General features: G+C 30.0%; 1 protein-coding gene across 1 annotated transcript; it reads right to left on the minus strand.

Annotated features, from left to right (window-relative positions):
• Positions 1-1,460: 1,460 nt before the first annotated feature.
• Positions 1,461-5,507, minus strand: LOC130957671 (UDP-glycosyltransferase 83A1-like). Its single transcript, XM_057884518.1, has 2 exons — positions 5,024-5,507; positions 1,461-2,314 (listed from the first exon to the last, which is right to left on the minus strand). The coding sequence occupies exons 1-2, from the start codon at positions 5,505-5,507 to the stop codon at positions 1,461-1,463; spliced, it is 1,338 nt and encodes a 445-aa protein (XP_057740501.1).
• Between the last annotated feature and the right edge of the window lie 11,859 nt (positions 5,508-17,366).

The raw sequence follows: 17,366 nt of genomic DNA on the forward strand, positions 1-17,366 counted from the left end.
CTACCTACTAAGATAGTATAAGTATATATTGAAATAAAAATATTTACAAGTTTGAATGTTAGTTACAATCTCGCAATCAATGAATGCCGATATAAAGTTATAAATTGACAAGGAGACTTTTCAGTAATAAAGTATTATATCAAATAAAAAATTTTATTTTCGATTTCTACTAATAGTTGAAAAGAAAATTTCTACAAAGTAGGTTTTTTCAAAAATTTTACAGAAGACTTGCAATCTTTTGGTGAAAATTAAGTAGTGGATAGAAACTCTTAAGTGTTGGATGTGTGAGTGTGTAGTGTGAGTGAATTTGTGATGTAATACTTAAAATTAGAAGCCGTCCAATTAGAAGCCGTCCAATCTATCTGAACAAAAAAAATAAAGAAATACAAATATTTATCCGATTATCTCCTAATGGTACATATTTCAAAAAATATTGTCTTTTGATGAATATTCTTTTCCATATAATGAATTATTCAATTCTATTTATACTTCTAATGTAACTAACTTCAATCCTGCATCCATGTCCATCTTTACATTTATCTTCTCATGATAAGTCAAATAGGAATCAACTTGTTCAACGAACTTCAGAAATAATATATCAATTGGCCTCTGGCCAGACACCTAATTCAAGCCTTGAGGTTAAGGATGGCAATACTAATTGAACTCGCGGTATTTATCCAGCCTTTTAGCGGGGTGGGGTCGGATTTAAATAATATCCGCTCTTATCCGTCCCGATATATATATATATATATATAGTAAATAATTAATAATATTATATTATATTTAAATTAGGAACGAGACGGATTCTATGCGAATTGTTGTACAGCAAGACGGATCGGATAGAATAAAACGCTCCCTCTACCCACCCTGTTGCTACCCTACTTGAGGTGCACCTACCTGAGCATCCTACATCCTCTTCAAATGCTCCATCTAATCAACATCTCCCAATTCAGCCTAAAACCAAATATCCCAATGCTGACCCGAGTCAAAACAGGTAGTTCTAAGTGAAAGACCTTCAGGTAACTAATTTAGAACAATCTCTCAAGGATGCCTTTGCTACAATAGCCATTCCTCATTGGTTTAAAGTTGTACAAGAGGAATATAAGAACAAAGACTTAGACAACCACCACCAAATTCAAAGATTATTGGTTGTAAGTGGGTGTTTTCTATAAAGAGACATCCTGATGCCACAATTTTGAAATACAACGCCAGGTTGGTTGCATAAGGTTGCTATCAAACATATTGATAAAATAAAAATATTGATAAAATAAAAAAAGTAAGACAAATTATATAAATAAAATAACTTGCAACTAATATTATTCAAATATAACTTTTAAACAAAGGTTACATTTCAGTACTAATTAAATTGTACGTAACCTATAAAAAGGTTAATACAAATTATTCAAATGCACATAGTCCATGAAAGGTTGAAACAAATTATTAGGATGCACAATTTGTTCTTACTTTTTCAAGCATGTAACAAATTTTCTTAAGTTCTCTCTAGATGCACCTCCTTCTTCATTGTTGCTCTTCAACTTCTCCTTTAACTCAAGAGACCTTGATTTGATATTCTCATCACCAAGAAGTTGCTCTACTTTGACTTTTATCTCTCCATGTGAAATCAGTCCATTTTCATCACCCTCAAGTCCCAACCCAACTTTCAAGTCATCACAAATGTATAATTTGTTATGAAACTGATCCAAAAAATATGGCCAACACAAGAATGGCACCCCATTAGACAAAGCTTCAATAGTAGAATTCCAACCGCAATGACTAACAAAACAAGCAATAGCAGGGTGGCTTAGTACTTTTTGTTGAGGCACCCATCTAACCATCTTACCTCGACTCCGGGCTTTGAACTCATATTTGAAATCTCGACGCATAACCAAAAGAAAGGGTTTGTTTGTGAGGTCAAGACCAAGAGCAAGTTCTACAAATTGTTTTTCATTGAAACGAGTGGTGCTTCCAAAGGCAACATAAAGAACAGAGGCAGTTGAGTGGTTATCAAGCCAACTCATACAAGAGAGATCTTCTTCTAAGGATGATGTTGTGCTATCTTCATTGTTATTACTTTTCAATAATGGCCCAATGGGGAGTAGCTTTGGGAAACAAGACAATGCTGCATGTTCAAGTTCATTTGTGGTGTTGCAAAAGCACCAATCTGTGGAATATTGAGTTTTTCTGATGCTCAACAAATATTGAAACGTCTTCCTCTGGGTTTCTGAGTCTGGGAAATTTGTCCACCAAATTAATCCTGTGTCCATTTCACGAATACTAGGTGATAACTGAAAACTCCTTTTTGCGGTTGGAAACCCTGATGAATTTCCAGATAAAATAAAACATGAAAGTTAATTATGCGTGGTTCGTTAATGAACGGAGTTTCATAAAGAATGTTGTACCAAGTAAATAAATCGAGTTGGCCATGTTGAAACATGTTATAAAAAATATTGACTCTTTTTTCGATTCATTTCAAAATAAAGAATTTCTATTTACCATTATAAGTAAAAAAATTAAACTAGTTATTATACATTTGTATATGAATTATTTTATATACTTTTTATTAAAATAATTAATCACAAAAATAAATTTTAAAAACATTATTGATGTATATATATATATATATATATATATATATATATATACACACACTAGATACAAGATGTAATGAGTACAATAAAAAGTTTTAAACTTTATAAAAATATAATGTTATTTTTTTTCTAAAAATTAGAAGTGAGACTTGAGCCCATTTGAATTACAGCTTGTTATCAAATATCAAAATACAATGTTATTTATAAATTGTCTTTGACACATGTTAAATTGTGGTGGCTTCCCATAAATTATACACTCTTTGTTATAAGTTAAATCATGGCAGCTTAGCATCATTTAGTTGAAAACCATAACTCGTTGCAACAATTTACATAAATTAAAAATCTAATTAGATTTTATTTAAGATATTTTTTATATAATAAAAAATATTTTTTTTGTCTTTAATATTTATAATTTTTTACAAAAATACCTATAGTATTTAATTTTGTTTTAATATTTTTTAGGGCAAAACACTATAATAAACCAAGGAGAAGAAAATTTTACACAAATCAACCAAATAGAAAATTGGTTCATAAATCCACCAACGCACATTATTATATAGTTCGAATCAATATATTTCGAACTAGAATTTTATGTAATTCGAATCAATATGATTCGAATTACTCACACATGCAGACACACAGTAATTTGAATCAAGTCGAATTACACTCACACACGTTGCACATAGTAATTCGAATTGGTCAGATTCGAATTACTCATGATTTAATTTTACCATTCTTTTATTAAAAAATTAATAATTAAAAAAATATATATTTTATTTTATGCATTAAAAAAAATTAACAAAATATTTAGTTACCAGACTTCTTTAAAATATTAGTGAGCTATCAATTCGAATTTCATACAATATTCTTTTGCCCATTTTTAATAGTTCATGAAAATTTTTTTTAATAAATTTATTTAAATTATACCACAAAAAATATTTTATTTTATACAAAATAATTTTAAAAAATGGCTTAAAAGATGTTAGGAGTACTGTAAAAATTTGTAATATCCTAATGACTTGGACATTAAAGAAATACTCTACATAGTCAATAATAATTTAAAAATTAAAAAAAATACAGTTATAACTAGTATATACCTAAACTACTAGAATATTACAAACTTTTACAGTACTCCTAATATTTTTTAAACTACTTTTTTAAAATTGTTTTGCATAGAATAAAGGACATTTTAAGCCATTTAAAGCCATTTTTAGCCATTTTATATGCAAAATAATTTTTAAAAAATGGCTTAAAAAATATTAAGAGTACTATACAAGTTTATAATATTCTAGTAATTTAGGTAAATACTGGTTATAACTATATTTTTTTTTAATTTTTAAATTATTATTGACTATGTAGAGTATTTCTTTAATGTCCCAAGTCATTAGAACATTATAAATTTTTATAGTACCCCTAACATTTTTAAGCCATTTTTTTAAATTATTTTGTATAGAATAAAATATATTTTTGTGGTATAATTTAAATAAATTTATTAAAAAAAATTTCATGAGCTATTAAAAATGGACAAAAGATTATTGTATGAAATTCGAATTGATAGCTCATTAATATTTTAAAGAAGTCTCGTAATTAAATATTTTGTTAGCTTTTTTTTAATGCATAAAATAAAATATATATTTTTTAAATTTTTTAATTATTAATTTTTTATTCAATTATTAATTTTTTAATAAAAGAATGGGCAAAATTAAATCATGAGTAATTCGAATCTGGCCAATTCGAATTACTATGTGAAGCGTGTGTGAGTGTAATTCGAATCAACTTGCTTCGAATTACTGTGGGTGTAATTCGAATAAGCTTGATTCGAATTTAGTGTGTCTGCATGTGTAAGTAATTCGAATCATATTGATTCGAATTACATAGAATTCTAGTTCGAAACATATTGATTCGAACTATATAATAATATGCGTTGTTGGATTTATGAATCAATTTTCTATTTGGTTGATTTGTGTAAAATTTCCTTCTTCTTGGTTTATTATAGTGTTTTGCCCTATTTTTTATTTATTTAATTTTATTTTTAATATTTTCAATTTATATTAAAATTATTCTGAATATTTTTAAAGAATAATTTTGACATAAATAAAAATATTAAAAATAAAATTGAATAAAATTAAATATTAAAAATATTTTTAAAAATTATAAATATTAAGAACAAAAATATACTCTAATTCTTTTTTAATATATGTACTTCTCTACTATAAAGGAAGCACATAGAAGTATATTATATACTGTGTTTGCTATGGTGTCTAAAAAGTATTGTCTAATTACTAAAATAGGTAAAATAATTAATTTTAAATTTAAAAGTATAAAAGTATAAAAGTTCAAAAACTTTAAATATTTTAAAGTTACTATAAAAAATAATTTAGGCAGAAGTTAGGCACCAAACAAAAGTCACCATAAAATTCGCCATTATATATTACCTTGAGAATCTATGATTCCATCATCAATAAGCTTGGGAATATTGTACTGCAACGCAAAGAGAGCCGCCGATGCAGGCCAAAAGAGAGCTCCATTGATTCCCATTTTCTTTGCAACTTCCGAAGCCCACCCCATAATCCCATCATAAACAACACAACTTATTGTAACTCTTTCATTCAATCTAAGATCTTCGATTAGCTTCTCTAACATAGAGGGCATGGTCCTTAACATAGAGATACATAACTCTCCTAAATCGCTTCTATCATCCTCAGGTTCCAAGCCATCAGGGATTGCCACCAATTTTATTGATGATGATCCATTATTATTATTATTATTGATGGAACTCACCACTTTCTCATGTATGAATTCAGTGTTAACAAAGATGATGTTGCACCCATGCTCAGTTAATTTTTGTGAAAATATCATCAAGGGATTAACATGTCCTTGAGCTGGATATGGTATAGCCAGAACAGTTGGAGTGTTCATTTTCATGTGTTCTTGGGTTCATACTAACTTAATGCATGCGTGAGTTAATATATACTACTGTATTGTAATTCATGCATTTTTGTATGATGATAATACATCATTTTTCATGCTAATAAACTTTGGTCTCTCTCTTCATTTATGCATATATGTATTGAAAAAGTATAGGGTACCAATATATTATTTACTAATTTAGTGTCAACAATAATTAATTATTATATTTTAAATATATATATAAAAAGACACATTTAGAAAATACATTTATAAAGACATTTCTATTAAACACAGTTATAAAAAAAGATATTTTTATTAGACACATTTACAAAGACACTTCTATTAAACATAATTATAAACACGAATTGGTAAAAATACTGTTGTTAACATAACAGAATTGATATGTATTTAATCATATTTTTTTCTCTTTCTTCATTTATACATTTATGCATTTAATCCTCTTTCTCTTTTATTTTTTTAATTTTTTTTTCATAAAATAAAATCCTTTCATTTATTATTTTTATTTTCATTTTATATATAATTAATAGTAGTCAATCCAATTAAATAAAATATTTTTCAAATGTTTTTTTATTTTTTAATTAAAAGTACTTTTATGTTTATTTAATATTCTTTCTTTAATTTTAAGATTAATTTTTCAATAGCAACTAATAATAATTAGTTTACAATTAAATTGAATTATTCAAAAAAAATTTTTAATTTCAAATAGGGATGACAATATTATTCGAATTCGCAGGTATTTATTCTGTCTCCTATTTGTGTAGGACGAGTTTTTGACGGAATGAGGTCGGATTCAGGAACAGTAGGGATGAGATAAATATCCATCCGGTTAAAATAAGGTTTAATTTTTTACTATATACGTATTGATGTGAGATAGAATTTATACAGGTTATTGTAAGACATGGCTAGGGCTGGCAATAGGTAGAATAGGGTTTAGACTCTATCTTAATTTTATCTGCGAGTTAACAACTTTTTTAACATTCAACATTATTCTATTCGCGGATTGAGAATCTCTCAACCCTATCTGCATCCTAAAGTTTTCAATCATATCCTATACGATTCTACCCACACAAAAATTAAATTTTTTAAGCAAATATAAAATTTAATTATTTCATATTTTATACATATTAATAAAAAGGAGTGCTACACATACAAGTCATTTGGTTTACAAGTCATATAAGTTGGGAGAAACTTAACAAAAAGCACACTGGCCCATATACGATTTCCATGGCGTGCTTCGCGTTCCTCCTTCTCCTCCTCCTCCTCTTCCTTCTTCTTCTCCTTCTTCTTCTCCTACTCTTCTTCTTCTTCCTCCATGTAAACGAGTTTCTTGTCAAATTTGTTCGATCTTCTTCGTGCGTTCTCTCTTTGCCTTTTCATTCGTTGTTTTATCTGCGTTTATCATTGGTATTCTTGCTTCGTTTTTTTTTTCGATTTTCATGGTTTATGAAATCAAGTTTTGAAAACATTTTGAAGATAATGGAACTTCAAAAATACACCAAAACAATTATAGAAATACACCCAAACGGTTACAGAAATACACCCAAAATTCATTGAAATACACCTTATGCATAATTTAGAATTCTTCTTCTTTCTCCTCCTCTGCTTTTTCTTCTTCATTTTCTTATTTCATATTCTCATAATTCTTTTTGGGAGGAAAAAATCAAATAAAGAAGAAAAAAATATATAATGTTGCAAAATCAAAAGAAGAACGAAGAGAAACACGACGATGAAGATGAAACACTTCAAAAACGAAGAAGAAGAAGAAGAAGAGGCACGGAAAAAGAAGAAGAAGAAGGAGAAGAAAAAGAGGAGGTATAGAGAAAGAAAAAAAAATAAATGACTTATATAATTTATATGGAAAAATATTTGTATGTGGAGAATTCCTCATTAATAAAATAAAAAATAAAAACAATAAAATGTTAAAGAAAAAAAAAACTTGGAATTGCAGCGATAAAGGAAGAAGGAAGAACTTATGGTTTCTGAGCAAACAAATTTGAGAAACGGCAAAATTAACTTAAGGTTTCTAAATCTATTTAGTGGTTTGTGAAATTGTGATATATAAATTTTATTTTTAAATTTTATTTTTGTTTTAGGTTAACTTTATAAAAAAAATAAACATACTAAATTAATAATTTTAAATTTAATACCTATTTTTTTTATTATACATATAATTTTTTAAATATATATTATATAATATATTAGAGAACAGATAAAATAAGATAAGATATATTCTAAATCTGCACCTGACTTTATCTGTAAATAAATTTACACCGCATTCTATTCTATTTATAGTAAATCAAATAGACAATCTATCATAAATGAAACTGAATCAAATAGAATAAAAATATATTCCTATCGATCTTATTACCACCTCTAATTTTAAATAGTAAATTTCTTCAAGAAAATTTATTTTAAAATATTATATCTGAATAGTAATTTGAAAATACATAAGTTGACATATTTATTTTTATGACTTTATAATTTTCTCTCAAAATCCATACAACTTCGTATTTTTCACATTTTCATTTGTCCACTTATAATTCTTTTTGCAACATAAAATATTCTTTAAAATAGTAATATCCGGTCTCTCTTACATATGCTACATTATATTCTTTTGTTGTGCATCATATACATTTTTGAATATTAGTTTATAAGATCTATCATTTTTAACTTATTTTTACTACATATTCACTATTTCATGTCTAATTATGCTTAACAATTTTATTACGAAGTTTATCAATTATATTTTATTTTAAATATAGTATAAATAAACTAATTAATAATAATTAGATGAAACTCCTTTTGAAACTCAGTGGATGGTCACACTTTAATTAGAATTCTTGCTGATGTTTAAATTGGTGATTAATTATTTATGTCTTTTAATGCTTAAATTTTATCACAATAATTTTAGATAACCAAATTTTTTTAGAGTAAAGTATTAAATTATTCCACTATATTTGGACATAAAATTGTTTTGGTCCTTAAAATTTAAAGTGTTTTATTTGAACCCGAAAAAGTTTTATTTAATTTCAATATAGTCCCATCCTAAACTCAAAGTTAAATAATTAACGGAATGTTCTACATGACAGCAGTACAAGAACAAGGTCGATAATCTAAAAAACAGGTATATGCTCTAGAGGCACAAAATTAATCGTAGATGCATCAATACATTTATTTATCATTATCCTTAGTTCTATAGAAAATATTTCATTTAAATTGTAAAAAAAATTATAAATAAATATATTGATCCATGCATGGTTGATTTTGTGGCTCTGGATCTTATATTTGTTTTTCAGATTATCGACCTTGTTCTTATACTACTGTCATGTAGGACATTTTGTTAATTATTTACTTTTGATCTCACGGTGAGACTACATTGAAGCTAAATAATGAAACTTTTTTTGAATTCAAATAAGACACTTTAAACGTTAAAAACCAAAATAAAATTATGTCCAAACTTAGGGGGCTAATTTAATAATTTAATTTATCTATTTTTTTATTTAATCAAGTCCAACTAAATTATGATAAATATGCATTTTTTATTCAATTTTTCTCTTTTTTTCTCTCTTCCTCATTATTCTTTTTTCTTTTCTCATTTAACTTTTTCTCTTTCTTTTTCTTTCTCTTCTTCCGTTTTCATCATCATAATAGATCATCACCTCTAAAATAGAATAAAAATTATACCAAAATCTGTTATATAAAATGCAAAAATTTCACCACATAATTTAAATTGATCTCAATCTCACATTACAAGACAGCTTATTATTTAAAACTTAAGAATATACAATTTAACTTTAAAACAAATTTATTTTAGAGTAAAGTATTGTTTTTGTCCCCAACGTTTGGGGTAAATCTCAAAATTGTCTCTAACGTTTCAATCGTCCTATTTACGTTCCTAACGTTTTAAAATTGACTCAATGTTGTCCTACCATTAGGGATCCGTTAATAAAATTAACGGCGGGACAAAATTGAGACGATTTTGAAACATTAGGGACGTAAATAAGACTAAAACGTTGGGGACAAAAACGATACATAGAAATAAATTGTAATTTTATTCTTCAATAATATCAATTTTTACTGTACATAGTATTCAATTATTTTTAATCATATTTACACTTAATCACCTTATTTTTATTCTAAATAAATTTATTTTTTTAATTTTACACTTAAAGTAATGTATTTTTTTATAAATAAATAAATTTTACACTTTTATTCTAAATAAATAATGTAATGTGATTAGAATGAAAGTGTAAAACTATAAAAAAATATAAGTAATGTGATTAAGTAATGAAAGTAAAATTACATTATTTATTTAGAATGAAAGTATAAACTTTATTTATTTATAAAAAAATTATATTACTTTAAGCGTAAAATTATAAAAAAAATTAATTTATTTAGAATGAAAATAAGGTGATTAAGTGTAAATATGATTAAAAATAATTAATACTATGTACAGTAAAAAATTGATATTATTGAAAAATAAAATTAAAATTTATTTCTATGTATCGTTTTTGTTCTAACGTTTAAAAATCGTCTCAATTTTGTCCCGCCGTTAACGGATCCCTAACGGCAGGACAACATTGAGTCAATTTAAAAACGTTAGGAACGTAAATAGGACGATTGAAACGTTAGGGACAATTTTGAGATTTACCCCAAACGTTGGGGACAAAAACAATATTTTACTCTTTATTTTAATAAAATGCTCTAATTTTTTTAAGTGAAACATAAATCTATTATTTCTTATGGATGAATTCAGTGTTGACAAAGTTGATATTGAAACCTTTTAGCTTTTTTTAACCCATAATTAATTTTATCAAGTACAGTATCGGACAGATCTAAATTGATATTGGCAGTCAAATTTTCGGTGAGCATTTTTACACAAAAAATTATATTTTTTAATTCAGAAAATTCTCTAATTCTAAATATTATCTTTAAATTTTTAAATTACGATTGTTTAACTTTTCAACTATTTTTTTATATTTAATTAATTATTTATTTAATTATAGTTTGATCGAATTTTACAAAAAATATGTGTATTATTGTAAAAAATATAATTAAAATAATCCAAATTTTTAATACTTAAAAAGAATATATAAAAAATTTGTTTAAATTTATTTTTAAATTTATAACAGGTACAGAAAAGATATATATACTCCCTAACTTATAATAATAATAATAATAATAATAATAATAATAATAATAATAATAATAATATATTTACATACAATATATATGTGCTCTCTATTTTAAGAATTTGTAACATAATAACAACATTAATGCATTACATACATAGCATATAGTATCATACCTTTAGAAAATATGATAGTAACGAGACATTAAATAATGGTAGAATTCATATAATACACGTACTTTTTATTTGAATGGCTTGTACTCTCAATTAAAAAGTCTTATATAAATGATAAATTTGTATACATGTATTCCTACTTAAAAAGCTTTGTATAAGACAAATAAATTTATGTGACTAAAAAAAACCATACCTGTAAAGACTAAAAAAAATTCATACCTGAAAATTTATAACTAAAGAAAATCACTAAAAAGATTATTTCATAAAATTTAAACAAATTTAAATTCATACCTTATAATTAACCGTAAGAACTATAGAAAACAACAGTTAAAAAGATAGAAGTCATTTTGTGTTATTTAACCGTATAAAATGAACATAACAACCTAATACAATATCATACTTTTAGGAAATATTTTAGCAATAAAACATATTAAATAACCATACATAGTACATATAATTTATGTACTCTTAATTTAAATAGCTTGTAAGACGATAAAAATAATTATAGAAATGATATCAATTAAAAAATGATAGAAATATGCATGTACTCCTCATTAAAAAACCTTGAATGAATGATAAATTTATAGGATAAAAATTTAAAAAGTGAACCCATCGAATTTGGTATAACAATAATAAGAAATATAATCTATGTCAAGTATATATAATAAAAAAATAAAATTTTGTACACTTTCTAAATACACTTTCTAACTTCCTCCATTTACGGCCGCTGTAACACCCCTATCCCCTTTTTTGTCCCGTTCTAAGTTTTTGATTTTGTTTTTTTTATTAAGTCTGATAAATTTTGGTTAATTAGTTGATTTTGGTTAATTAACTTGGTTAGATTAGTTACTGTTATTTTAATGAGAAACTGTGTTAATTTTTTTAGATATGATTTTGTTGTTGTTATTCATTAATCTCATGTTTTCCATTTTATGTTATCTAATTAACATTTTGCATTGAATTTTGTTGAGCTTGACCTCTATACTTCGAAATCTCTTCCAAACTTAAATTGTTCATTGAAGTGAGTGACTTTGAATAAGGAGAAAGAAGTAGGGTAACGGTCTATAGATGCGAAAAACAACAGAGTTGTCCAGAGAAACACAAAAACAGCCAAGAGCACAAAGCAATTTTGAATTAGGATTTTTTTTACCAATTCAATTTTAGATTAGGGTTTTTTTTTAATTTTGGATTTAATTTGGAAATTTGGATATGAATTTAAATTGTTTAAATGGTTTTGATTAGAAAATCAAATTATAAAAGATCTAATTCGGTTTAAATTTTTTTAATTTAAAATCGTTTTTTTTAAATAGTTTAGATTGGATTTAATTTAAAATTCAAAATCTGAATTTTTGTCCAGCCCTAATCATACATAGCATACAGTATCATACTTTTAGAAAATATTATAGTAATGAGACATATAAACAACCATATGAAGTTCATATATTACACGTACTCTTAGTTTAAATGATTTGTAAGATTATAATAATAATTATAGAAATGATATAAAAGTGACAGAAATATGTATGTACTCCCAATTAAAAAGTCTTGTATAAACGATGAATTTGTGTATGTGTTCTCCTACTTAGAAAACTTTATATAGGGCAAACAAAATTTATGTGACTAAAAAAATCACTAAAAAGGAATATCTAGACAATTTAAACAAATTTAAATCTATACCTTATAATTCAACCGTAAAACTTATAGAAAACAATAGAAAAAATAGATAGAAATCATTTTGTGTTTTATTTTTGTTTTAAATTTGTTTAATTGCATGAAATGAACATGACGATGTAAAATATATAGGAAAAATGCATATAGTATTATACTTTTAGAAAATATTAAAGTAATGAGACCTATTAAATAACCATATAGAGTTCATATAATACAGTACTAAAAAAGGTTATAAAAAGTAATCCATAAAAGAGATCTGACTCAGGTCCAAAGAAGATGGATTACTAGAAATAACTTAAGAGGGACCGACATGATGAAGTCGGCCCAAACTAAAAATAACTTCAAAAAAGAAGTTGGACAACAGAAGGCAGGCGCTACACGTCGGATCAAGAAAGCTATGACCTCAAGAAAATCAAACTACCAGCACCACATCAGCAAATACAAAAAAGATTAGCTACACAAAGCTAGATAGAAAACAAAAACACTAAGAGGATCAAAAGAGATTGGACAACAAAGCCCCAACACTCTCAAGATCCCCTAAACTTTCAAGAAAGATGCAGACTAACATATCACAAAAAGAAACAAAGTCATCATCATAATCAAGCTCAAGAGGCCACCTGAAGTCGACCCCAAGAGGCTTGAAAACTACCTTTGTTTTTTCAAAGTAAAGTTGCTAAAAAAGCAACTAAAAGTATCCAGAAGTTAAGACAAAAAACTATAAAATAAGAGAATTCAAAAGCCCACAGGCCGGGCTATACACAAATACATCAGAAATAATCAAAGAGGATCCAGAGATTTTCTAGTAGCAACATCTCGGGGTAAAGGAGGACGGGTCTGAAGAGGCACCGCATCTACCGTCCCGTCATTCCGGTTCAGGATCTGAACATCAGGATCAGACTCAGGCTGAGCGACCTCAGCTGCCTAAGTTGAAGAGGGTGGCGCAACGGGGGCTTTGGTAGCAAGAACAGGAGGAGGGTTGACTTCACCTGGAGCTCGGCATAATCAGCTTGGGCAGACTCAATCTCCTCCCTAAGACCTATCATCTCCCTGTAAGTCGTAACATAGCTATTCTTATGCTTCAAAGCCATATCTTCAGACAACTTGGCAGAAGCCACCAAGGCAACAGCCCGAGTATTCTCCCCCTCCAACTCTTTTTCCAACTTGGCCACTTTCACCTTGAGCTCCTCCTTCAAGCCCTTAATCCGATCAAATTCCGACTTGGCCTCCTCCATAAAGGCCTTTGTAGCATGGATAGGAAGATCTTGAGCAGTCCGGTATAAAGCTGCTCCCATATGTGCCAGTTTAATGCCACTCCGAGTGATAAAATCCAAATGATGAAGAATCGATACATCATCAGTAGACATGACACCATAAGGAGAAATTTGTTGATCAACAAACCCGACAGCATCAAAGTCGGGAGCTTCTAGATTAAAAGGCTCGACAGTCCGGGATCTTTTTGGAGGAGAAACGGCAGTAGGAGAAGAAGTAGCAGCAGAGGTCTGGAAAAGATCAACTAAATAGACCTGAGGTGGGGGGGATCACCCTCCTCGGTCCAGTAGAACTTAAGATAGGTCTCTTAGAAGGAACTTGAGAAGATCCCTCCCCTGCAGCCTTGGCCGAAATATTCTGCGCAGCGGTAGCCTTCCTCGCTTTCTTAAAAGCTTTCATGGAGTCATTATTCTTGGCCATCTCTGAAAAGCAAAATCAAAACATAGAAACAGGTTACAAGCTGGAAATAAAAGCAAAAAACAAAGTAAAATAAGACAAAAGGAAGTCGGTCACTACCACTCAGCTCGGACAAGAGAAGGGTCCCCTAAAGATCTCTTTGTATCGAGATGAGGAGGCTCCCCCCAAATGTCTTCCAACACATTTACAAAGGCCTGCTCAACCTCATCAAGCATCTCCCACGAATACCGAGACACCACGACATTCTTTTGCCAACACAAGGGGAAGGTAGGCTCACCATTCGACTCTAAGAAAAATGGCTGAGCTCCCTCAACAGCTCGGACTTTAAAGAAGTAATTCTTAAAGTCCCTAAAGGACTCGTCATACATAGCAAACACCTTATGTCCCTGGGCAGATCGAAAGGAAATCCAAGAAGCTTTCTTTTTGGAGGAAATTTCGGGCTTAGTCAAAACAAAGAGGTAAAGAAAGAGATTTTGGGAAGGTTTGACATCCAACTCTTGGCAGAGCAACTGAAAGATCTTGATAAAACCCCAAGAGTTCGGATGGAGCTGGGATGGAGCAACGTTACACGACCACAACAAGTCAGTCTCGAAGGAAGTAAAAGGGAAAGTAATGTTCAGCTGGCTGAAAAAATAGTCATAGGCATAAAAGAAGGGACGCTCCCCCTAAACCAAGGTCGGGAAACAAACCCTCTCATCAGAATCAGGTGCTACAAGCTCATAATCTTTCTCCTGGGCACGACTACTACAAATCCTATGACGTTTTCTCAGCTCTGCACAGAACTCAGTGGTACACGAAATCGTGTTACACAACTTCATGCAGCTGACCAGCAAGTGCACTGGGTCATCCAAGTAATACCTTACGTGAGTAAGGGTCGATCCCACAGAGATTGCCAGCTTGAAGCAAGCTATGGTTATCTTGTAACTCTTAGTCAGGAGATTAATGATAAAAAAGATTTTTGTTTATGAAGAATGGATAACATGAAATAAAAAGTACTTGTGATTCAGTAATGAGAAATAGGTTGAGGTTTTGGAGATGCTCTATCTTCTGAATCTCTGCTTTTCTACTGTTGTCTTCTTCACGCACGCAAGGTTCCTTCCATGGAAAGCTGTAAGTTGGTGGATCACCGTTGTCAATGGCTACCATCCATCCTCTTAGTGAAAATAGTCCAACTACGAGTTCCGTAGGGATAATCATTTGTCGTTTCTCACTCGTGCTGGAATAGGATCCATTGATCCTTTTGCACACTATCACTGTGCTCGGCATTTGTGAGTTTGAAGCTCGTCATAGTCACTGGTGCACGAAATTGCAATCACACTTTTGCAATCCCGCACAACTAACCAGCAAGTGCACTGGGTCGTCCAAGTAATACCTTGCGTGAGCAAGGGTCGATCCCACGGAGATTGTCGGCTTGAAGCAAGCTATGGTTATCTTGTAAATCTTAGTCAGGATATCAGAATTTATCAGGATTGATTGTGAAAAGCAAAAGAACATGAAATGGTTACTTGTTTTGCAGTAATGGGGAATAGGTTGAGGTTTGGAGATGCTCCATCTTCTGAATCTCTGCTTTCCTACTGTCTTCTTCTTCAAACGCGCAAGTCTCCTTCCATGGCAAGCTGTGTGTAGGGTTTCACCGTTGTCAGTGGCTACCTCCCATCCTCTCAGTGAAAGCGATTGCATATGCTCTGTCACAGCATAGCGGAATTCATCTGTCGGTTCTCAATCAGGCCGGAATAGAATCCAGTGATTCTTTTGCGTCTGTCACTAACGCCCCGCCTTCAGGAGATTGAAGCACGTCACAGTCATTCAATCATTGAATCCTACTCAGAATACCACAGACAAGGTTTAGACCTTCCGGATTCTCTTGAATGCCGCCATCAGTCCTAGCTTATACCACGAAGATTCCGATTAAAGAATCCAAGAGATAACTACTTAATCTAAGGTAGAACGGAGGTAGTTGTCAGTCACACGTTCATGGTTGAGAATGATGATGATTGTCACGGATCACCACATTCATCCGGATTATGAACAAGTATTATCTTAGAATGGAAGCAAGCATGATTGAATGAGAAACAGTAGTAATTGCATTAATCCATCAAGACACAGCAGAGCTCCTCACCCCCAACCATGGGGTTTAGAGACTCATGCTGTGGAAGTACACAAGAAACTTGTAAAATGTCATGAGGTCATAAGGTCCAGATACAATGTCAAAAGATCCTATAAATAGTAAACTAGTGTCCTAAGGTTTACAGAAATGAGTAAATGACAGAAAAATCCACTTCCGGGCCCACTTGGTGTGTGCTTGGGCTGAGCAATGAAGGAATTTCGTGTAGAGACCTTTTCTGGAGTTAAACGCCAGCTTTCATGCCAGTTTGGGCGTTTAACTCCAATTTTTATGCCAGTTCCGGCGTTTAACGCTGGAATTTCTGTAGGTGACTTTGAGCGCCGGTTTGGGCCATCAAATCTTGGGCAAAGTATGGATTATTATATATTGCTGGAAAGCCCAGGATGTCTACTTTCCAATGCCGTTGAGAGCGCGCCAATTGGGCTTCTGTAGCTCCAGAAAATCCACTTCGAGTGCAGGGAGGTCAGAATCCAACAGCATCTGCAGTCCTTTTCAGTCTCTGGATCAGATTTTTGCTCAGGACCCTCAATTTCAGTCAGAAAATACCTGAAATCACAGAAAAACACACAAACTCATAGTAAAGTCCAGAAAAGTGAATTTTAATTAAAAACTAATAAAAATATACTAAAAACTAACTAAAAGATACTAAAAACATACTAAAAACAATGCCAAAAAGCGTACAAATTATCCGCTCATCACAACACCAAACTTAAATTGTTGCTTGTCCCCAAGCAACTGAAAATCAAAATAGGATAAAAAGAAGAGAATATACTATAGACTCCAAAATATCAAAGAAACATAGCTCCAATTAGATGAGCGGGACTAGTAGCTTTTTGCCTCCGAACAGTTTTGGCATCTCACTCTATCCTTTGAAGTTCAGAACGATTGGCATCTATAAGAACTCAGAACTCAGATAGTGTTATTGATTCTCCTAGTTAAGTATATTGATTCTTGAACATAGCTAGTGTATGAGTCTTGGCTGTGGCCCAAAGCACTCTGTCTTCCAGTATTACCACCGGATACATACATGCCACAGACACATAATTGGGTGAACCTTTTT

Source organism: Arachis stenosperma, chromosome 10 (assembly GCF_014773155.1).
Source record: "Arachis stenosperma cultivar V10309 chromosome 10, arast.V10309.gnm1.PFL2, whole genome shotgun sequence".
In the NCBI taxonomy this organism is placed as follows: Eukaryota; Viridiplantae; Streptophyta; class Magnoliopsida; order Fabales; family Fabaceae; genus Arachis; species Arachis stenosperma.

Coding starts and splice junctions, on each gene's coding strand:
- LOC130957671 (XM_057884518.1), bottom strand. CDS start 5,507: ATGAACACTCCAACTGTTCTGGCTATACCATATCCAGCTCAAGGACAT. Junction 2,315..5,023: donor TGGAATCATAGATTCTCAAG/GTAATATATAAT, acceptor GAAATTCATCAG/GGTTTCCAACCGCAAAAAGG.